The 23,358-nt window shown below is 45.7% G+C and overlaps 2 protein-coding genes and 1 non-coding gene across 3 annotated transcripts in view; all 3 read left to right on the forward strand.

The window, feature by feature from the left end:
- CFAP91 (cilia and flagella associated protein 91) overlaps nucleotides 1-21,367 on the forward strand; it is a 144,009-nt gene extending 122,642 nt beyond the window's left edge. Inside the window, exon 18 of the mRNA XM_064594064.1 lies at nucleotides 21,248-21,367. The gene's annotated coding sequence lies outside the window, so the exon portion shown is untranslated. The remainder of the gene's footprint in view (nucleotides 1-21,247) is intronic.
- The window catches only part of NR1I2 (nuclear receptor subfamily 1 group I member 2), a 29,171-nt gene continuing 6,257 nt past the window's right edge, over nucleotides 445-23,358 (forward strand). The window contains exons 1-5 of the mRNA XM_064589560.1: nucleotides 445-708; nucleotides 15,194-15,309; nucleotides 17,408-17,647; nucleotides 21,248-21,463; nucleotides 22,768-22,901. Of these exons, the coding sequence (XP_064445630.1) occupies nucleotides 445-708; nucleotides 15,194-15,309; nucleotides 17,408-17,647; nucleotides 21,248-21,463; nucleotides 22,768-22,901 (970 nt within the window). The remainder of the gene's footprint in view (nucleotides 709-15,193; nucleotides 15,310-17,407; nucleotides 17,648-21,247; nucleotides 21,464-22,767; nucleotides 22,902-23,358) is intronic.
- Nucleotides 2,708-2,814, forward strand: LOC123834948 (U6 spliceosomal RNA). Its single transcript, XR_006788523.1, has one exon. It is a non-coding gene; the product is annotated as a U6 spliceosomal RNA (small nuclear RNA).

The raw sequence follows: 23,358 nt of genomic DNA on the forward strand, positions 1-23,358 counted from the left end.
CCACTCTAAAGTGACTTCTGCCCCAAAGAGAAAGGAAGAAAACCACACATACCAATTTGACTGCAGCCCCAGCAGTGGGGCCCCACCCACCAAGGAAAGCTTCTCAGGGGACAACAGAGGGAGAGCGGCCTGTAGTTCTGTGACTCAACTCAAGCCCAAAGCAGCCCCAGACTAGCTCACTAATAGCACAGGGACCAAGCCCTGTCCACAAAAGACAAAGAAAGCCATTGCAGATGACTCGACTGAAGGCAAATATAACTCAGCCACAATAGTAGGGCACACACAACACACACAGACACCCTGAAGTGCCAGGTTCTGGTAAAGAGGGGATATTGCACCACAGGGCATTATAGGACCTCTTCTTCCTAAAGCCATGACTTTCAAGAGGAGGAGATGTGGCTGACTTTCCTAACACACAGAAACAGACACAGAGAGTTACGCAAAATGAGGACACAGAGGAGTATGTCCCAAATGAAAGAACAAGACAAAATCACAAGAGAGCTAAAGGAAATGGAGATAAGTAACATGTCTAATAGAGAATTTAAAGAAATGGCCATAAAGATACTAGCTGGACTTGAGAAAAGAGTGGAGGATCTCAGGGAGACCCTCAAGAAAGAGAAAAAAAAACAAAAAAGAACCAATCAGAGAACTGAAATTAAAAATACACTAGAAGGAATAAATAGTAGACAGGAGGAAGCAGAAGAACAGGTCAGTGACCTGGAGAAGAGAGTAGTGGAAAGTATTCAAGCTGAATGAACAGGAGAGAGAAAAAAATAATAAAAAAATGAAAATAGATTAAGGGAATTCAGCCACACCACCAAACATAATAACCTTCACATTACAGAGATCCAAAAAAGGACAAGGGAGGGGGGGAGAAATTTTTATTTGAAGAAATAGTAGCTGAAAACTTCCCAAATCTGGGGAAGAAAACACAAATTCAGATCCAGGAAGCACAGAGAGCCCCTCAAAATATCAACCCAAGGAGGTCCACACCAAGACATAGTGATTAAAATGGCAAAAACTGGGGCGCCTGGGTGGCTCAGTTGGTTAAGCGACTGCCTTCGGCTCAGGTCATGATCCTGGAGTCCCGGGATCGAGTCCCATGTTGGGCTCCCTGCTCAGCGGGGAATCTGCTTCTCCCTCTGACCCTCCTCCCTCTCATGCTCTCTGTCTCTCATTCTCTCTCTCTCTCAAATACATAAATAAAATCTTTAAAAAATAAAAATAAAAATAAATAAATAAATAAAATGGCAAAAACTATTGATAAAGCAGCACAAGGAAACTTACCTATAAGGGAAACCACGTAAGGATATCAGTTGGTTTTTCAACAGAAAACAGGCCAGAAGGGAGATATGATATCATCAAAATGCTGGAAAAAAAAAACAAACCTGCAACCAAGAAGACTGTATCCATCAAGGCTATCATTCAGAATAGGAGAGAGAGAGTTTCCCAGACAAATACAAGTTAAAGGAATTCATCACCACTAAAAACCAGCCTTACAAGAAATGAGTGGAAAGGAAACACCATAAGCAGGAGTAAGAAAAGTAGGAGGCACAGAAGCAGTAAAATTAAGCATATCTATAAAAATCAATCAAGGGATTCACAAAATAAAAGGATGTAAATTATGGCGCCATATGCCTAAAATGTGGGAGGAAGAGGAATAAAAATTTAATGCTTTTAGAATGGGTTTAAACTTAAGCCACCGTCAACCTAAAATAGACTGCTATGTGCATAAGATGTTACATGTAGACCTAATGGTAACCACAAATCAAAAACCAGTAATAGATATGCAAAAAAATAAAGAGAAAGGAATCTAAGTACATCACTAAAGAAAGCCAGCAAACCATGAGAGAAGAGAGTAAAAGAAAAGAACAGAGAACTACAAAAACAATCATAAACAAGTAACAAATGGAAATACATACTTATCAGTAATTACTTTGAATGTAAATGAACTAAATGCTTCAATCAAAAGACATAGGGTGATGGAATGGATAAAAAAAAAAGAACAAGATTGAGCCCCATGTTGGGTGTAGAGATTACTTAAATAAATAAAAATAAATTTTAGAAAAGTCCATCTATATGCCTATAAGAGACTCATTTCAGACCTAAAGGCACAAGCAGATTGAAAGTAAAGGGATGGAAAACATTTATCATGCAAATGGAAGTGAAAAGAAAGCCAGGTTAGCAATATTTCTATCAGACAAAATAGACTTTAAAACAAAGACTGTAACAAGAAACAAAGAAGGACACTATGTAATCATAAAGGAACAATCCAACAATAAGATATAACAATTGTAAATATTTATACACGGAACATGAGAGCACCCAAATACATAAAGCTGCTAATAATAAACATACAAGAAGTGATCGATAGTAATACAATAATAGTAGGGAATTTTAACACCCCACTTACATCAATGGATAGATCATCCAAACAGAAAATCAACAAGAAATCAGGGGCTTTGAATGACACACTGGACCAGATGGATCTAAGTGAGATATTCAGAACATCACATCCTAAAACAGAGGAATACACATTCTTTTCAAGTGCACATGGAACATTCTCCAGAAGAGATCATATGTTGGGCCACAAAACAAGTCTCAACATTAAAAAAATTTGAAGTCATATTATGCATCTTTTCCAACTACAACACCATGAAACTAGAAAACAACCACAAGCAAAATCTGGAAAGAACATACATACATAGTGCTCCTTTTGGCACCACATATACTAAAATTGGAACAATACAGAGAAGATTAGCATGGCCCCTGCACCAGGATGACATGCAAATTTGTGAAGCATTCCATATTTTTCTTTTACATCAACATGGATGGGACTGGAGGAGATTATGCTAAGTGAAATAAGTTGAGCAGAGAAAGTCAATTATCATATGGTTTCACTTATTTGTGGAACATAAGGAATAGCATGGAGGACATTAGGAGAAGGAAGGGAAAAATGAGGGGGGGGGAATTGGAGGGAGAGATGAACCATGAGGGACCATGGACTCTGAGAAACAAACAGGATTTTAGAGGGGAGGGAGGTAGGGGGGTGGGTTAGCCTGGTGATGGGTATTAAGGAGGGCACGTACTGCATGGAGCACTGGGTGTTATACGAAAACAATGGATCGTGGAACACTACATCAAAAACTAATGATGTAATGTATGGTGATTAACATAACATAATTAAAAAAAAAACAACTACTGTGTCTTTTCTGGCGGTTTTCTTAGCTTCGAGCAAGGCCTGTTGTGGAGGCTGTGCTTGCAGACGGCAGAGGCCCAGCTGTCCCATAGCCTTCTTCCTGCCTGCTCGGCCACGAGCTTGCGAGAGCCCCAAAAGATCCCTGCAGAAACCGGAGAATGGTTTCTTTGCCTCGGTGATGTTAGGATCTGCTGTAAATAATTCACCCTTTTTATAAGCGAGCTGCGACCAGGCACTTGCGAGCCAGGAGAGATTTGAGAGATGATGAAAGCCACGTATTTTGCCCACAACCCAAGGACTTCTGGCAAGTTGCCCCACCTGAGCTGGGATCCTGCCCCCTTTTTTTCCACCCCTAGACACAGAAATGCCGATCTTTACAAAAAGGTCTACTTTTTTTTTTTTTTAGAGTGGTTATGGGTTCAGAGAAAAATGGAGAGGAAGGTACAGGCAGTCCCCATATGCTCTCTGACCCTGCACATGCTCAGCCTCATAGCTTGCCTGTTATCAACATCGCCCAGCAGAATGGTACATTTATTGCAATCAATGAACCAACACTGACACATCACAATCCCTCAAAGGCCATAGTTTACATTAGAGTTTACTCTTGGTGGTGCCCATTCTATGGGTTTGGATTAATGTTTGTTTGATGACATGTATCCACCATTTAGTATCATACAAGAATGTTTTCCTGCCTTAAAAATCCTCTGTGCTCCCAGAAAGGCCTACTTTTAATCTTGGAAATAAAGGTTTCCTGGAGTGAGTTCCTAACCCTTTTCCACCTCCCCACCACCGGCTTTGGTCATGGCCTGTTGGTCATAGCTTTACAAGTACTGGGGGTGTCACCAGGGCACCCTAGACAGGCTGCTTCCTTTGGCACCCCAAGCCAGTATCTCACCTCTTCTAGGTCCTCCTTGTCCAAGGCCCAAGTCAACCTGCCAACCAGTGGGATTTATAATCCAATGCTCCCCAGCCCTAGCAGAATCCCCTATGGATAGACAGAAAGACTGGACTGAAAGACAGGAGTCGCATGGCCATGGGTCCCAGTCACCACTGCTGGCTGAAGCTCCCTAATAGTGAGACACATGCACCATCTTATTTCTGCATTTGGTTGAGGAGAGCAAGGTGAGCAATCACTTGATAAACGTTGACCCTAGATTCCAATCCTCCTCACATCCAGGAGGGAAAAATTGAGGGGAAGAGAAGAAACCAGTTTAACTCAAAAACAAGAAAACCATACTTATTCTTGCTTTTCTTATCAGGAGGGCTTGATTAAAATTTCTAATTCAAGATAAAAACAATTTAAATCAGAAACAAGGTGAATTGTGCAAGACTGTTGAATCTCAGATCTGTACCTCTGAAACAAATAATGCAATATATGTTGAGAAAAAAAAAAAAGAAGAAGAGGAAGAAGGTAGCGGGAGGGGAAGAATGAAGCGGGGGAAATCAGAGGGGGAGACGAATCATGAGAGACGATGGACTCTGAAAAACAGACAGGGTTCTAGAGGGGAGGGGGGTGGGAGGATGGGTTAGCCTGGTGGTGGGTATTGAGGAGGGCACATTCTGCATGGAGCACTGGGTGTTATGCACAAACAATGAATCATGGAACACTTCATCTAAAACTAATGATGTAATGTATGGGGATTAACATAAGAATAAAAAATTAAAAAAAAAAACCATAACAATAAAAAAATTTTTAAAAACCCCCCCAAAAAAAAATAAAAAATAAAAAATAAATCAGAAACAAGTGTAAGGAAGTCCAAATTTTCCCGAGAAGACCGTGATAATCGTTTAGAAATCTCCAGTTCTTATCCCTGTCCATCTAACTGATCAGTTTCCCTTGTCCCTCCTCTTCCTCCTCCCCCCTTTTTCCTTCCCCCAAGACCAGCTTTACTATTCTCAAGAAGCATGGACCTAGTCCACTCCCCATGCCTGTCATAGAGCATCTTTTAAAAAAAGCAAGTAGAAGAAACATAACCTGTGAAACCCCCCTGCTTTTGGCTTTTATCTATTCTTTTCCCTTGAGAGCTCTAACAGCCATCAAGCTCCTCCCAGGGAACACGAAGGATCAGGCTGAGGAGTGAGGGGCTGCTGGTTCCTGGCAGGCCTGGAGGAGGACAGAGCCCTGCACCCATTCTCTGGCTCCAGGTCAGCCGTCAGTGCTAAGGCTAGAGCTGTGGGTGCCCACTCCCTGGCAATGGGCTCAGCCGCCTCATCCTTCCCTCTTCCTCTCTCCCTGCGTGCCCCCTCTCACCTAAACACGCTGGCCCTCACTCATCATCCAGTCAAGTAACACTGTCCAGGAAGGTGGCTTAGACAAATGAAGACATGATAGGAGATCTAGGTTTGAATTAACTTTGCCCTGGAGGCCACAGCACAGAGATGGCCAGACGCATGAATTTGCACAGAACCAGTTAGACAAAGCGATACTGGCAACATTCCTCCCCTTCCCCAGCGTTTTACAGTGAAGACAGGAGAGAAAAAAGTGGGGGCATGTAATGAGAGTAAATACGGTAATCGGTTCATTTGCTAGTTGGAACTCTGGACTTGGGACTTTGGAGTGCCAGATGGGGGCCACTCAGAGCCTCTGTCTGACCTGGACTGAAATGTAGGTGAGAGACCAGATTGGCTCACATCCTGGGAAATAACCTAGACGAGGGCAGAGCAAGCCCTGCTTAACTCCAGCGGGAGCACAGCCTCTGCCCTCTGCCCGGGCGAGGTGTTCACCACTGCAACAAACCAAAGATTAAGGTAATGCTCCAGTCTTCACCGAGGCAACAACTTCAGGGGGACTGAGGTTCTGGTTGAGCCTTTGTTCCTGCTTATTCAAAGCGGACCCCAAAGGAGAAGTCACAGCAAAGAAATTGCCACCAAGCAGGTATGGATTTTCTTTCTTTCTTTCTCTTTTGCTGGTGGGGTGGGCCGGGGTGGGGGAGATTGCCTCCCCAGCTCCCTGCCAAAAAAAAAAAAAAAAAAGTGGGAACACAAATATATTGTAACATTTGAGGCCAGCACCATAGAGGGCTGTGTATCATGTTGGCCTTATTGCTGTTCGCATTTCCAGGATGGAAAAAACCATGAAGATAATCACTTAATATTGAGTTCCATTAACCATGCTTCCTGATCATGCACTTGCCTCCTAAAGAAATAGTCACAGTGGAAATCTCAATTTTCTGTCAGCCGTGATGAGTCATACGTACAATCGGCCCCCTCTCTGTTGCAGAGTTGGAGTCTCCTGATCCAGAAAAACACCAAGGTGCAGGACTGTGGGGGCTGGGAACAGCTCAGCCCTGGTTCCTCTCAGTTGCTGAGTGAGTGTCGGCAGCCCTTGGGGCCAGGGCTGAGACATAGCATCGTGACAGTCACAGGGCCTGATCACCTCTGCAAGGGGTCCCTCAGAGGCTCTTCCAAACCCCTCCCCAGCCCTTGGGCTGAGTTGGCTTTGGCCCAGTCAGTGTTCTATCTTTACTTGCCAGGGTAGGCGCCCTGTCCCACAGAACAAAACCTCTCCTACGTGTGCTCAGTGCCACCGAGCCCCCCTCCTCCCCACATCACAGCCCAGCCTGGCTGAGGCTATGGCCAGCGGCTTTGTTTTAAGGCAACACCGTATCTGGGGATGGTCAGGAGCTACCTCTGAGGCCACTGAACCTTGATTCAGTGAGTCAGCTGCGAAGGCACTAGACTCCTCCCACACGGGATGGCTGTGTGACTTTGTTGCTGGGTGGTCAATGGTCAGCACCAACATGGCCAAGGTGACTGGATTATTTCCACTGTGATGGGCGTTTGATCTCGAATGATATGGCCAGAGTCCAGAATATTCTAAGCAAGGCCCCAGAGGCTACTACTTATTTAATTAGTTGGTTAATAGGAAAGATTAATTTTTCCATATACTTATTTCTTAAGTATACTTTTCAATATCCTTTTTAAAATACCTTTTAGTTATATAATAAATTTAGTCTAAACCAGGGATTGGCAAACTACGGCTGACAAGCCAAATGTGAACCACCAGCTCTTTTTTTTTTTTTAAGATTTTATTTATTTACTTGACAGAGAGGGACACAGCAAGAGAGGGAACACAAGCAGGGGGAGTGGGAGAGAGAGAAGCAGGCTTCCCGTGGAGCAGGGAGCCCTCCCAGGACCCTGGGACCATGACCCGAGCCGAAGGTAGATGCTTAACCAACTGAGTCACCACCCAGGCATCCCCCACCAGCTGTTTTTATAAATAACATTTCATTAGAACACAGCCATGCTTGTTAGTTACCTATCATCTGCAGCCGCATTTGCCCTAGGACAGCAGAATTGAATAGTTGCAAAAGAGACAGTATTGCCCCCCAAAGCCTAAAATATTAACTATATGGCCCTTTACAGAAAAGGTTTGTCAACTCCTAGTCTCAAGCTATCAACTTGTTTAATTATTATGGCATAAACATAGTAAACCACCACAAAACTGACTAAACTGTTGGTAGTAGGTAATAGCTTTTTAAAATTATGAATGTAACAGATGATTACATGCTCTTTGTAAAATGATGAATCCAAAAGTTAAAAATAGAGCTACCCTATGACCCAGCAATTGCACTACTAGGTATTTACCCACAGGATACAAAAATACGGATTTGAAGAGACCCATGCACCCCAATGTTTGTTCATAGCAGCACTATCAACAATAGCCAAATTATGGAAAGAGCCCAAATGTCCATCGACTGATGAATGGATAAAGAAGATGTGGTCTGTATATATATAATGGAATATTACTCAGCCATCAAAAAGAATGAAATCTTGCCATTTGCAATGATGTAGATGGAGCTAGAGTATATTAGACTAAGCGAAATAAGTCAGTCAGAGAAAGACAAATACCATATGATTTCACTCATGTGGAGTTTCAGAAACAAAACAGATGCATGTAGGGAGGGAAAAAAGAGAGGGAGGCAAACCAGGAAACAGACTCTTAACTATAGAGAACAAACTGAGGGTTGCTGGAGGGAAGGTGGGGGGCGATGGGGTAACTGGGTGATGGGCATTAAGAAGGGCATGTGTGATGTAATGAGCACTGGGTGTTGTATTGCAACTGATGAATCACTAAATTCCACTCCTAAAACTAATATTACACTATACATTAACTAGCTAGAATTTAAATAAAAACTCAAAACAATAAATAAAAGTAAAATGATAAATCAGCATAGATAAAGCTAAATTCTCCTTAAGCCTTCCTGCTAATGCCAATCCCGTTTCCCTAAAAGTAACTGCTATAACCAGTTTGGTGTATTTATTGCCAGTCTCCTTTGCATTCACATATACATATATGTCATACTAGTAAACTATTTGTTGTCATATTATTCTCATTCTGGTTTTCCACCCAACAAACTTTTCATATCCATAGTCCATATAGAGACTTTCTCTCTCCATATATAGCTCCACCTCAATAATTTTATGTATATTATACATAGGATATGTGCATTTTATTTTTTCCAGAGGTTTATAGTTATTTGGGGGGGCGAGGGGCCGAGGGAGAGGGAGAGAATCTTTTTTTTTTTTTAAAGATTTTATTTATTTATTTGAGAGAGAGTGAGAGAGAGAAAGAGCACAAGAGGGGGGAGCGGGAGAGGGAGAAGCAGACTCCCTGCTGAGCAGGTAGCCCGATGCGGGACTCGATCCCAGGACTCCAGGATCATGACCCGAGCTGAAGGCAGTCGCTTAACCAACTGAGCCACCCAGGCGCCCCGAGGGAGAGAATCTTAAGCAGGCTCCAGGACCAGCGCGCAGCCCGACGTCAGGCTCCATCCCACGACCCTGAGATCATGGCCTGAGCTGAAATTTAGAGTCAGAAGCTTAACTGACTGAGCCCCACAGGGGCCCCAGAATATGTGCATTTTATTTTTTTTTTATTTTTATTTTTTATTTATTTTTTTAAAAGATTTTATTTCTTTATTTGACAGAGAGAGAGACACAGTGAGAAAGGGAACACAAGCAGGGGGAGTGGGAGAGGGAGAAGCAGGCTTCCCGCGGAGCAGGGAGCCCGATGCGGGGCTCGATCCCAGGACCCTGGGATCATGACCTGAGCCGAAGGCAGACGCTTAATGACTGAGCCACCCAGGCGCCCCGAATATGTGCATTTTAATTTTTGATACTATCCAATTGCCCTCCCCAGCGCCTGCACCGATTTATGTCCCACCCAGCAGAGAACGGCAGTTACTGCTCCTGCACACCCTGATGCTTGCTATTAAACATTTATCACTTTTCCAATTGGAGGAGTGAAAATAGTAACCCATTTGTAAAATATGTACATGTCCCTGATTACTAATGTGCTAATTAGTCTGCCTTCGCTGCCGTAAAAAACACCACGCGCTGGACGGCTTACCCCCCAGACACTTACATTCTCAGTGCTGGAGGCTCCACGGCCAAGATCAAGGAGTCGGCAGGTGTCCTTTCTTCCGAGGTCCTTGCATGGCTCTCTGTGGGAGCACATCCCTGGTATCTTGTCTTGTGTCCAAACTTCTCCTTACACGGACATCAGTCATAGTGGATTAGCACCCACCCTAATGACCCCATTTGAACTTAATTACCTCTTTAAAGGTATACTTGGAGATAGAGTCACATTCTGAGATCCTGGGGGACACACACCAACCTGTAACAACTAGTGCAATTGGGCATCTTTTTATATCATTCTTGGCCATTGTATTTCCTCTTCTTAATTGCCCAGGCATATCCTTAGCTCATTTTATATGGCGTTATCTTCTTCCACTCCCTTGTAGGAGTCTTTTATTCTTGATGCTAATCCTTTGATATACATATAATAAATATTCCTGCGAAGCCTGGGACTTGTTATTTAACTTTGTTTACATCATGTTTTTAGTCAACAGAAGTATTTCCTGTTATTGTTATTGCTATTATTATTTTGATTTAGTTGAATTTATTAATTTTCTCCTTTAAGGATTTTGTTCTTTGGGGCTTATTTAAGGAAGCCTTCTCAGCATCCCAAGATTATGATGATAATAAAGTATTGGCACTTTTTTTTTTTTTTTTAGATTTTGTTTATTTGACAGAGAGAGACACAGCAAGAGAGGGAACAACACAAGCAGGGGGAGTGGGAGAGGGAGAAGCAGGCTTCCCGAGGAGCAGGGAGCCCGATGTGGGGCTCGATCCCAGGACCCTGGGATCATGACCTGAGCTGAAGGCAGACGCTTAACGACTGAGCCACCCAGGTGCCCCAGCACACTTTCTTTTAATACCTTTATCACCTAAAAAAAAAAAAAAAAAGGGCCTTTAGTCCTTTATTCCAAATTAAGTCTGCCCTTTCCCTATGCATTTGAACATAGCCTCCATCGTGTACTAAATTCTCATTTTTACATGTCTGCTGCTGGATACTCTTTTTTTTTTTAAATTTATTTCCTATTCTATCATAGGAAATATTATAGAGCCAATTTCTATTATAGTTTTACTGTTTCTAATTGATTTTTTACTGATATATACAAAATCTATTTTGTGTTTGGTTTCATTTTGTTTTTTAAAGATTTATTCATTTGTTTTAGAGAGTGAGAGGGGGAAGGGGCAGAGGGAGAGAGAAACTCAAACAGACTCCTCACTGAGCACAACATGGGGCTCGATCTCATAACCCCGATCTCATGACCTGAGCCAAAACCAAGAGTCAGATGCTTAATCAACTGAGCCACCCAGACACCCCAAACATCTATTTTGTGTTTTGATATTTTGTCTGGTCATGTTACTGAATTCTCTTAATACTCGTAAAACGTTATCAGTTGATTCTGTTGGAATTTCTTGGTAGACAACCATATTATATATGTAAAAGAGTTTTGTTCTTTCCTTCCTTATCTTTACATAGTCTATTTTTTTTTTTTTTTTGTCTCATTGCCTTTTCTTGGCCTTCCAACATAATGCAGAGTAATAGTTAAGACTGGAGGATAATCTCAGGGCTGATGTATACAATTGTAGGAGTTGTGCACTGCACAATTCTAGTGATACCATTCATAAACCCTTCGATGTTTAGGTATTTTTTATCATGTTTCTGTTTTAAAGATTTTATTTATTTATTTGAGAGAGAGGAAGAGAGAGAGAATGAGCTGGGGAGGAGCAGAGGGAGAGGGACAAGCAGATTCTGCACTGAGCACAGAGCCAGATGCGGGGCTCAGTCCCACAACCTATGAAATTATGACCTGAGCAGAAATCAAGGGCTGGACGCTTAACTGACTGAGCCACCCAGGCTCCCCAGTGTTTCTGATTTTAATTCATTATTATTTCATGCTGTGAACTCCTATTTCTTGGAGACTTCTCTGTAGGACTCTTCGACAGAGGAGTGTGTGTGGGACTCTTCTTACATATAGGGGCCTTCTAAGTGCTAGGATTTGAAGGGGACTGGGAAGAGTTCCCTGCCACCCAACACCTGCTTATCTACCTGCCATATCTCCTAAACTTCTGTGAAACACTGAAATAGCAATATCCAAATGAAAATTAAGATAAAGAGACACATCCAAATTTCTCATGTAAAGTCTGAAACAGCTCTCCTGAATCTGTATGAATTCCAAAGAGTCACACTCTGAACCCTAGGCAGTAGGAACACTGCAAACGCATGGAAGAGACAGGCAGTTGACTCAGAGGTCATCATGCTCTGTTAAATATTGGAAGATGGTACAGGGTGTACTTTTGACTTGGGCTGACACCAGCTCTCAACCCTGATCTGCATCTAGGAACAAATTTTCTGACCCCTTGGATCTGATGACTGCATCCCAGGACGCACAAAGGCCAAATTGCATTTATAGCCACCTGAAGATAGCAGCTGACTTCTCCCTTGAATTTATGCAATGTGACATTTCCTGAGTTTCCTCCGGGTGCCTGTCCCATGCTAGGGCCAAGGAAGGGGGGCACTTTTGTTCACAATATTTGATCTATTTAAAAAAAATTTTAAATATATGATCTCATTTTATCTCTGTGACTTTTGTGACAAAAAATGCAACTTACACAGTATGTAGTGTATCTATTTGCCCTATAGGAAGAATCAGACTCAAGGGGAAAGTTCCATCACTTGTTGCCTTTGTGACCTTGGGCACATAGCCCCAGTGTCTCCAGTCGTAAAGGGGATAATAAGACTCGGCTGGCCCTGCTCAACCGCAGAGAGGCTCTTCTCTGCTGACCTCACAGGTCCCCCTGCATGAAATGATGAGTTGGCAATCACTTCATAAATAATAAAACCTGCATCATGAGTTAATAAAATTTGCCAACCTTCTCCCTTCATTGAACAAAGCCAATAGTTTATAAGCTTCACTGTCAACTTCTTAGAAACTCAATTCTCTTTTTTTTTTTTTGAGGGAGAGCAAGGGAGAGCGAGGGGAGCATAAGCAGGGAGAGCGGCCCGCAGAGGGAGAGGAAGAAGCAGGCTTCCCGCTGAGCGGGGCTCGATCCCAGAACCTGGGATCATGACCCGAGCTGAAGGCAGACACCTAACCGACTGAGCCACCCAGGCATCCCAGAAACTCAATTCTTACATAATTTCCCTTTACCTGCTTTTTTCCCCCTCTTTACCCTCTGGTCAGTTCTGACATATATCCACACACTTCACACACACACACACACACACAAATTGCACATACATTTCTGATTTTATACACTTAAGTGTGTAGATACATACATGTATCTACATATAAAACATATGTATATTATACTCCTACTGTCTACAGTAGTTTCTAGCCCTAAAATGATGAGTTTTCTTTCATTTTCCCCTCCACTTAGACTCCTTGCTGCTTCAACTCCAAGTTGCCTACTCTTGCCTCCCCATAATTTTGGTGACCCGGCTTCGAAGCTTTTTGATTTGACTCATTTGAAGATTAAATGTATATTCATCTCCTCCCCACGCCCTTTTCCTGGGAAGGAGCTATCTCACCCCCAAGCGCATATCGACTTTAAACAATTTACCCGGCCGAGTTATTTCGCATGTGTGTTTGATTACTTCCTCTATTTTCAAGAACGCTAAAATGTTTGAATTGCCGTACCCTCGGCCTGCCGCTCAGTCATCTTCTCCATCGTGTCCCTTTTGTGCACAGCCGATTTTCGGTCTGGGTTAGCTGGATTTCTTAGGTCCTTGCCGTTCCAAGTGTGGAGGTGGACCAGCAGCGCCAGCAGCATCCGGAACCCACCCCAGACCCAGGGGTTGGAACGTGCATTTAACAAGCTCCCCAGGTGATCTGTTTGCACGTTAACGTTGGAGAATCCCGATCTTAGATTATAAACACGTGCTCTGGGTTATTTGGTGCGGATTCTGAAGCAGACAGCGATCTTAGCTGTTACAGGGATTCCAGTGTAGTTTGGAAGCTAAGGTCTGCCAAGCTCCAATGCAGCTTGATCGTGACCTGGTTATCTTTTTATTCCTTACTGTAGTGCTTTGAACTACTGTTCCTCCTCTTTCCTCTGCTTCTTTAACTACTTTCCTCCAGCTTCTCCTGCCTTCTGCTTCCTCGCAGCCCTGCCTGGCTCCCGGGGGCTTCCTTCTCTTTGGGCATTAGGGCTGCCCAGGCAAGGTGGGACTGAGATATCTGGCCACTCACTTCAGGCTAATATATTGGCTTCCCTTTTAATATTCTTTAAATATCTGACTAACATTTATTTAGTGAAAGTGATGGTATTTTTTTAAATTATAGTAAAATACATGTAACATAAAATTTACCATCTTAGCCATTTTTAAATGTAGGGTTCAGTAACATTTAGACTATTGTGCAACTGATCTCCAGACCTTTTTCATCTTGTAAAACTGAAACTCTACCCATTAAACAACAACTCCTTATTCCTCTCTTGCCCCAGGCCCTGGCAACCATTCTCCTACTTTTTTAAACTTTATTGAGGAATAATTGCAAATATAATTGTATATATTTAAAATGTACGATGTGGGGCACCTGGGTGGCTCAGTTGGTTAAGTGTCTGCCTTCGGCTCAGGTCATGATCTCGGGGTCCTGGGATCGAGCCCCGCATTGGGCTTTCTGCTCAGTGGGGAGTCTGCTTCTCCCTCTCCCTTTCTCTCTCTCAAGTAGATAAATAAAACCTAAAAAAAAAGTACAATGTGATGATTTGATAGACATATATATTTTAGAATGATTACCAACGTTAAAATAACTCATCCATCACCCCACACAGTAGACATAGTTAACTCTGTGTGTGTGTAATTTCTACTCCCAGCAACTTTCAAATAAACAGTACTATATTATTAGCTAATTAACTATGTTAGCAATACTGTATTATTGCCTATAATGACTGTACATTGCCACCATTCGTCTGTGTTTCTATGAGTTTAACTACAACTACAGTCAAATGGTACTTGTCCTTTTGTGATGGGCTTCTTTCATTAGCATAATGTCCTCAAGGTTCATCCGTGTTGTAGCATGTGCCAGAATTTCCTTCCTTGTCAAGGCTGATAATATTGCACTGTATGTGTCTACCCTTTATCTGCTGATGGCCGTTTTGGTTGCTTCCATCTTCTGGTTGTTGTGAATAATGCTGCTGTGAACATGGGTGTGCAAATAGCTCTTCAAGACCCTGCTTTCAATCCAGAAGTAGAATTGCTGGATCATATGGTCCTACGTTTAATTTTTTGAGGACCCACCACCCTGTTTTCCACAGTGGTTGTGCCATTTTGCCTTCCCACCTGCAGTGCATGAGGGTTCCCTTTCCTCCACATCCTCATCAGCACTTGCTATTTTCCATTTCTGTTACAGCAGCCCCCCAGTGGGTGTAAAGTGAGGTCTCATTGCATTTCCCTAATGATTAGTGATGTTGAGCATCTTTTCATGTATTTATTGGCAAGTGATGCTTTTTTTAATGCAAAATGTGTATCGTGTCCTTCATGGTCAATATAAATAATTTATTCTGCACCATTTTCCAAGCCAGACAACTTCTTAGAAGGCATGTTTAAGTGTTTAGATAATAAAATAGTCTACTCATCCCCTACAGACAGCCCTACGCCACAGAGTATTCTGTTTCTGGCTCTGTCAATTTTTGCAGGTTACTCAGGGTTTTCAGAGGCTTACCCTCAGGTGCCTGGCTGGAGTGGCCCAGGGTGACAGGCATATGAGTGCCCCTGGTTACTCCACAGAGACTCGTCTACACTGTCAAGGAGTGTAGGAAAGGAAACAATTTATGGTTTACTTTGTTTCTGAGTTATTCCAGCAATGTTTTGATACCCTTTGAATATGGTGGCCCCCTAGGCAGCAGCTCAGCCCACCAGCCCTTTAAGTTGTCTCTGTCTGTGTATCTGACGTTCAATGTCACTAGGAGAGGATCTTAATGGGTCGGTGGATGACTTGTCCCTCGGAGAGAGCAGTCACACCATCCCTCACAGGCCCCCAGAACCTGGTCTAACCAGGAGCCCCTGAGGGCGGCCGTGGGTGGGATAGGCCTGCTGAGCATCCTCTTCCTGCAAGGTCAGGCTGGGTGAATTTGTGAGTCCCCTTCATGAGGACAGAGATGGGAGGCTGTGAATACTTGTCTGCCGGGCCATTTCTTCTCATGTAATTGTCTCACAAATGTTGGCATTTTATCTGACACATCCTGTCTTCTGATGTGAGGGGACAGGGGAGGGAGTAATGCTTTTTTCTATCAAAAGCTTTCCTTGATCTCTGTGCTTAAAAAAAAAGGTTATTTGATGATGGGTCTCCTTTCAAAACCCCAGGTCTGACTGTAACTCCCACCTTGCTGCCGACCCCTTCTGTCCTAGCCAAAGCCCACTCTTCCCCCTTCACTGTTGCCAGACAGAAAAAGAAGCCTCAGTCCTTGTCACTGAAGAAGATTAAAGAGTTAACAGTGTAGAGAGAGGCAGGACAGGGTCGACTGCAGGCCGGGCAGTCCAGCTCTACCTGATCAGTGGAAGGGGCTTCTTTGAAGATTTCCTTTTGCCATGTTTGTCAAGGCGTTTGGGCCTGACATTGGCATCGGGCTCCCACACAGAGAGAGTGAGCAGTAAAGGCTCTGTCGGCCGGTCTGAGACGTGATCTCTCCTTGAGACTCCAGCAGTTTGTGTCCCTTTGTTGACAGGTTCAACGGAACCAGAGCAGGGATTGATTTTAGCCACTGAAGCTTATGCCTCTGGGGGCCCCTTCCGTACATGGGTTCCATCCCACAGTTGTTACATGCTTTTGTAACATGTTCAAAAGTAAGATATTTAAGCATGGTTGTTTTAGACCGTTTCTACTCTATTGTCCTATTTTCCCTGACGTCAGGTGTTGATGGAATGGCCACGGGCTCACTGGAGATTGAGTTGGGGATACATGTACTTTGGGTAGACGCATATGGTGGCAATTACTTGCGTGTGGGGTTGAGTTACTGCTAACCACCCAGTGTAGCAACGGGTCCGAGGAATGCCCCACTCTGCTGCTCGTCCACCACCGTTGCAGGGGCCCAGCACAGGCTGAAGGAGGGGAATGAGTTTTGAAATGTGTGGAGCCAAGAACCTAGACTGTGGAAAATTCTTCCAAATATGAAGTCTTATACGAAAGAATCTTAGTAGAGGTTTTCTTATGTTTGACAACAATCCTCAGCTGGATGTGAAGATGCAAATGTTCCCATTATCGTAATAAAAAGCAAATTTTGGTCAATGATACTAGAGGAAAAACTTTATTATCTTCTGATTCTTTATATAAAAAATGACATTACAAGATCATTGTTATATGAGGGGAATGATTTGTTTTCTATTGCTGCTGCAATATCACCACAAACTTGGTGGCTTAATACAAAATTTATTATCTTATAGTTCTAGATGTCAGAGGTCCAAAGTCAGTATCACTGGGGTGAAACCAAGACGTTGTCAGGCTGGTGCCTTCTGGAAGGTCTAGGGGAGAATCTGTTTCCTGCCTTTTCCAGCTTCTAGAGACTGCCTGGAATCCTAGGTTCATGGCCTCTTCCTCCATCTTCAAAACCAGCAGTGTAGCATCTGACCAATTTTCCATTATCACATCTCTTTCTCTGACCAGACCCAGGGAAGTTTCTCTGATTTTCAAGGTCTGTTTCCTCAATCACATCTGTAAAGACACTTTTGCCTTATAAGGAAACGCATTTACATGTTCTAGGGATTAGGATGTGTTGGGGGCCATTATTCTGTCTCCCACAAAGGACAATATTAACTGTAATTTATTGTGATTTCTTTTCTCAATCTTTCTCACAAATACATCTTCTCTTTAGTACCTAATTCTGTATTTGCCATGTGCATTCTTTTTCTTGAAGAAGACCCCCCCAGTGGTATAAGCTTCAGACCTCACATGAGCTGACTCATGGCACCTCTACTTGCCCATTGACCAAGTCGAGAACTTCAAATTTCCCCCACACTAGCTGGGCAGAGTCTGCTGCGGTGGTTCTGCTCACTGGCCGGCAAGGGAGCCGGGGAAGAGCTGAAGAGGAGAGTGCCTGTGTCTCACGCGGTGGCCCCAGAGAATCACCGAGCAAAGTGCAGCATGCCCACGTGCTGTAAGGGATGCTCTGATGAACGCCAAGCTCTGTGGGTGGACGCTGGGGGGGAAGGTAGAAGAGCCCATGAACCAGTGCACTGGGAGCTCAGTAAATGTCCTGCTTTGGCAACTGCCACGATGCTTTTTGGTTCAGCCAGTCTGCTCTTTCTGCCTTGTGGCTCCAGGGCGAGCATGTCCAGTTTCTCTCTGGGATTCTTTTCTGGCCCCAGGATTAACTGAAGTCTCTCTTCTCTCCTGCTGCCTTATGAAAAACATCCATGATCGGAGTCTCCCTTTGGGCATTTACTCTGCCCTCTCCGTGTCTTCCTGCCGCCCCCCACCTCGCCACCTGTGCCACTGGTCACTTGGGTCCCTGAACTTCCTTCCCTCTGCTCTTGACTCTTCCTCAACGACAACCCCCACTCTCACTTCCTTCGTGTGTCTCTTTCCCAAATCTACCTCAGCACCCAGGAGAGGGTTTCTTTCCTGCTCATCTTTCCCATTCTAGCATGTTCCTCTTCCTGCTCTGGTGAGGATTTTCTCCTCCACCTCCAGACATCTCTGCTAAACTTGGCAACCCAACAGGCAACATCATGGGCCTTCTACTGGGCATCTCCTTCTTCCCTGCACACAAAGACAGCCGCTCTCCGTGTCTATACCCGCTGTCTAGCCTGGATGTACCCATAGCATGGCTCACCGTGTCTCGCACACAGTCTCTCGATAGCTGGCCCCAAGGGTCCCTAGTGGATGGCTTCCCACCCCTCCTTCTGCCCCGAAGTAGACTCTCTCCCCAGCACCTCCCTTTCACACATTCCTTCTACAGGGGAGGAGTGTGAATATTCACACACTTCTCTGATTTTCTTGGTCTTTTGTCATGATCAGCCATCTACCCCATACCGTCCGGGTTGTGTAAACTCATGCCTAGTGCGCTGCCTCTCACAGCTCAGTCCCCCTTGATCAGCAGATGCCAGGTCTATGGACAGGGTCTCATTTGGCCTCATTTTGGAGTCTGAAGCTGCTCAACCAGGACCGTGCAGGGTGAGCCTCCTGTAACCACTGTCCTCCAAGGTCAAAGCCCACCCAGGGACCATGCAGTTCTCATCCTCCAATGCTACCTCTGCAGTCCTCCTCCGGCCCCACTTGGGGATCCTTTCCTTCCATAGGAGAAACTGAACTCCACGTTTCTTCTAGAATTTCCCTCCATTATCACCCTGGGATGCACCACTCTCCTTCCTTTCTTTCTCCCCAAGTTCAGACCTGTCCTTCCTGTAGGGCACGTTCTCCAGCATGCTCAGATTACCAAGCCCGGTGAGGAATAGGTGCAACCCTCAGAGCAAGCCCAGCTGGATTCAGTTGAAACTGCGTGTATAATTAGTCTTACTAAATTCACATGAACAAGAGATATGGCTGGCACATAACGGTCACCCAGGCACTGTCATTTTCCTGTCCACAGGGCACCATGCTGGAAGGACTGATGCAAGGGGGAAGTAGGGTCAGAATTGCAGGCATCAGCTGATACCCCCATCCACCCCAGGTCAGATCTATTTCTAACAGAACTCTAGGGGTTCTGTTTCCATTATCTCTTGCCATGTAACAAACCTTACCGGATTAAACAAAATTTACCGGATTAAACCAGCCACCATTTTATTTTCTGCCATGATTCTGTGTTGACAGAGCTCAGCTAGGAGTCCTGCTCCATGGCATCAGCTGGTTGCTTAGCTGGGCTGGGACGTCCACGAGAGCTTGCTCACTTGTCTGGAGCTTGGTGGGGAGGGCTGGAAGGCCAGGGCAAATGGGCCTCTCTCATCTTGTCATGTCAGGGCTTTCCCTCTTCACATGGCCTCTCTGCATGGTCCCTTTGGGTGGTAACCCTAGCAGCATAGCTAAACTTTCTCACGTGGTGGGTTAGGGCTCCCCCAAAGGGCAGAAGCAGAAGCTACCAGGCCTTCTTGTGGCTTCGCCCACAACTGGCACAGTGTCGTTTCCCCACAATTCTGTTGGTTAAAGCAAGTCACAGGCCACCCCAGATTCTTCGTGCAAGAGGACTGCACTAGGGTGCTGACCCCAGGAGGTGTGGTTTGTTGGGAACCAACTTCGGAGCAAAGCCATCATGGGTTCTCTTAACTGGGGCTTCATAAAGATGGAAGAGAATGAACTACAGAATGTACCAGATCTGTTTATTTAACAGTAAATTCAGGCAAAACAAAGTAAAAGTTACACAAATGCTATGAAGTGAGACTCTGGCATTAATCCTAATACCTCCTCATTACAGAGTTGGAGAATGTTATCAGTCAGACACAGTGTAAGTAAATGTTTCCTCCCCTTTGTCCCTTAGCAGACAATTCTTTGCATGTCTTAATTTTGCTGTAAGTTGTTTTTGCTGGCTCTTGCTCATGGTGCCATGTTAGTGTTTGATTCCTGATTTGGGAGGTTTTGCTCATATTTCTTGAAAATTATTTGTGTGATTCTTTGTGCCTCAGTGGAAAGTGGTCCCCTAGAGAGGAGGAGTGTGTCTGCTTCTGTGGGTGTCCAGGAGCACTGCCCACCCAAGATTTCTTTAAATCAAACCCTTAGCTTCAGGTTTTTGGGAGCACTCTAAGTATACATTTTGTCTGCAAGCCCATATGAGGTCAGGATCGTGATTTGAAAAACCAGGGGGGATTCCCCCTACACCTGTTCAGTTCAAGTTTCCCATCAGCCTATTTTATATGCAGTTTTCTGGAAGCAGGGTTGCAGGACAGATTAATTTTTACAGGCGGACTGTTTGCTTTCATCTATCATGCTGCTGGAAATAGAAACCTTTGTGTTGAAATTTTACTACAAGTTTTATTTGGGGTTAAGAAAAGGCAACATCATCTGTGGTGTGGTGGCCCTGGACAATCAGTGCCCAGAGAGGCTTTTGGGGGGCGTCATGAACAGGACAGCTCCCCATTTCTGCTCACCCTCCTCTGTGCTCATTCCAAGTATAGAATTCAAGGCACACTCTCAAGGTGAACGTTCCCTGGGGCGAGCATCTCAACCACAAGTCTACTAATGGGTACAAGTTCTTTGAGTACTCACTTATGCCCCGGCTTGACTGGGATGTGGGCCACTGTCTTCCTGCATTCTGGGAGCCTGGTTCCTCTCTGTCTTGCTCCCCATTTGCTTGGTTACTCAGTTGAAAACCACCTTTCTGCCCCGCCTTTTCAGCTTTCTCTGGGAACTCGGGCCACCACATGCCTGAGAGGCTGTCTCCCCTGGGTCTCCTCAGTCCCAGAACCATATCCAACAAGTGGCCTGTCCCCTGGGCCTCTGACCAGGTCATGGGCTCCTAATCTCAGTCCATTCAAGAATTGCTTCTGTGACCCCACCCAGGTAGCCTTTTCTTTTTCCTTCTCATTTCTTTCTCGGAATCTTCTCTTGCCGTGTTCTTGTTCACATGCTTTCCTGCAGGGCCCTATTATTGCGTGCACACCTCCACCGTGACAGCTCTCCTGATAACGAGTGCTAACCCCACCCCCAGTTCTCCCATGGTTCAGCTCTTGGGTCCGCAGAATCAGATGTGAGCGGCACACAGGGAGGACTGTCTCAGCACATCTCTGTCGGGCCCCTTCATTCCCTGTGGTTTTTTCACTTCTAGCCCAAGAGGCCTGGAAGCCAACCTGGAGGCGAGACCTGGAGAAAGCTGGAACCATGCTGACCTTGTGTCCTATGAAGCAAATGCAGCTCCTGGGAAGCCTGCCGTTAGTGCAGATGAGGGAGATGGGGGTCCCCAAATCTGCCGTGTATGCGGGGATAAGGCGACTGGTTACCACTTCAATGTCATGACATGTGAAGGATGCAAGGGCTTTTTCAGGTAGGGTTACCAGCCAGCCATCACCCACCTGTCACCCTGACACACTGGGTCACTTCTAAGTGGGGTTCTGCCACTAGCTCGCTGGGCCCTGCTTTAGGGCCTCAGCTTGACCTATCCCGGGTTCAGAGTATGGGGCAGTGGCCGATTCAAAAGCCTCCTACTGTTTCAGGAGAGTCATGAATATCTCAGAGGATTTTTTCATCTTCCATCTTCCTATCTTACCTGGGAAAGGGCCCCTTCCATTAAGATATCCCTTTTGTTTCTCCATGTGTTCTTTTTTTTTTTTTTTTAAAGATTTTATTTATTTATTTGAGAGAGAGAGAGCACATGAGAGGGGGGAGGATCAGAGGGAGAAGCAGACCCCCTGCTGAGCAAGGAGCCCGACATGGGACTCGATCCCGGGACTCCAGGATCATGACCTGAGCCGAAGGCAGTCGCCCAACCAACTGAGCCACCCAGGCGCCCTCTCCATGTGTTCTTGAATAAAATGGAAAGCACTTCATAAAAGAAGAAAGAATCTGAAAAGCCAAAACAGTGCTCAAATCAGCTGTAGGGAGCGGTAAGCAAAGAATGTCCTAAAATAAAAGAAGAATAGGACAAAACAGTCTCATCTAGAAACAGGCAAACGGGGAGGTCAGAAACTTAAGGGCTGAAAAGTACCAGCTCACAGCAAGACAGGCCTGCACAGAAGGGTTCACACTGTCCCAATGAAGAAGAGTAAAGCCCAAAGCCCAAAGCGGGGCTCAGATCAAGAGGAAGAGAAGCCGGCCAGGAAAGGCGGGAAGCAGAGAAAGAACGTGTGAGGAGTTGGCCGTCTGCCCTCAGGGAGGGCCGGGTAGGCGGAGAGCAGCTCCCACCTCGGGGCCCACTTGGGACCCTCACGAGCTCCCAGGACAGCCAACCTGACGTGGCCGTCTGCAGAGTTCTTCTTGGTGGCCGGACATGGACTGGACATGGCTCCCAGAGCCAGGACCCACCCTACCATCCCTAAGATGGGCTGCCAGTCAGCATGCTGTGGTTGCGGGGGGGGGGGGGCGGGGGACCCCCAGGGAGGCGCTGCGGTAGCTGCGCGTCGCCCAAGCCAAGAGGCCCCGGCTTTGGGAGCTGCTCTCAGGTCCCACGGGGTTTGGGGGCCTGGCGCAGGCCCAGAAGCAACCACATCGGCAGCCACGTTCCAGCAAGAGATGAACATGTGGGTTGTGCGGAGTACAACAGGGTCCAGACGGCAGCGTAGCTCGGCGCCCCCCGGCCTACGAAGCCCGGGTGTTCCCCGGACCTGCCTTTCGCTCTTTGTTCTCTCGCAGGAGAGCCATGAAACGCAACACCCGGCTGAGGTGCCCCTTCCGGAAGGGCACCTGCGAAATCACCCGCAAGACCCGGCGCCAGTGCCAGGCCTGCCGCCTCCGCAAGTGCCTGGAGAGTGGCATGAAGAAGGAGAGCGAGCAGCGGGACGTGCCCTGGGCGGGCGCGGGCGCGGCCTGGGGCGCATGCGCTCCGTGAGCCTGGGACAGGTGTGCGGGGGGAGGGGGGACAAGTGGGAAGGAAGCGTGGGGATGTGTATGCGCACGTGTGCAGACACGCACCGTGGGTGTGCACATGCGTGTGGCCTGTGTGCAACAGGCAGACTCAGGGCGGAGAGCTTGTGGGCCACCTGCCCGCACCACCACCACGGGGCGATCCTGGAGGGACTGGACAGATGCACTCACTGCATCTTTGTTCTCTGCCCTGGGAGGTGTGGTGGGCATCTCATGCTCCTTTTTCCTCTCAGGTGCCCCTGCGTGATTCTTTTTGTCGCCTTCATAATTGTCCTCATGGTGGTCTAGCCAAATTGGGCGAGGTGAATTGGGGAGAAGGAAGCCAGAGACATCTTACAGCAGCTAGTGCCCATCAGCCAC

This window comes from Mirounga angustirostris, unplaced genomic scaffold (assembly GCF_029215605.1).
Source record: "Mirounga angustirostris isolate CCGP_5_RB_7025 unplaced genomic scaffold, mMirAng1.0.hap1 SCAF_1, whole genome shotgun sequence".
Taxonomy (NCBI): domain Eukaryota; kingdom Metazoa; phylum Chordata; class Mammalia; order Carnivora; family Phocidae; genus Mirounga; species Mirounga angustirostris.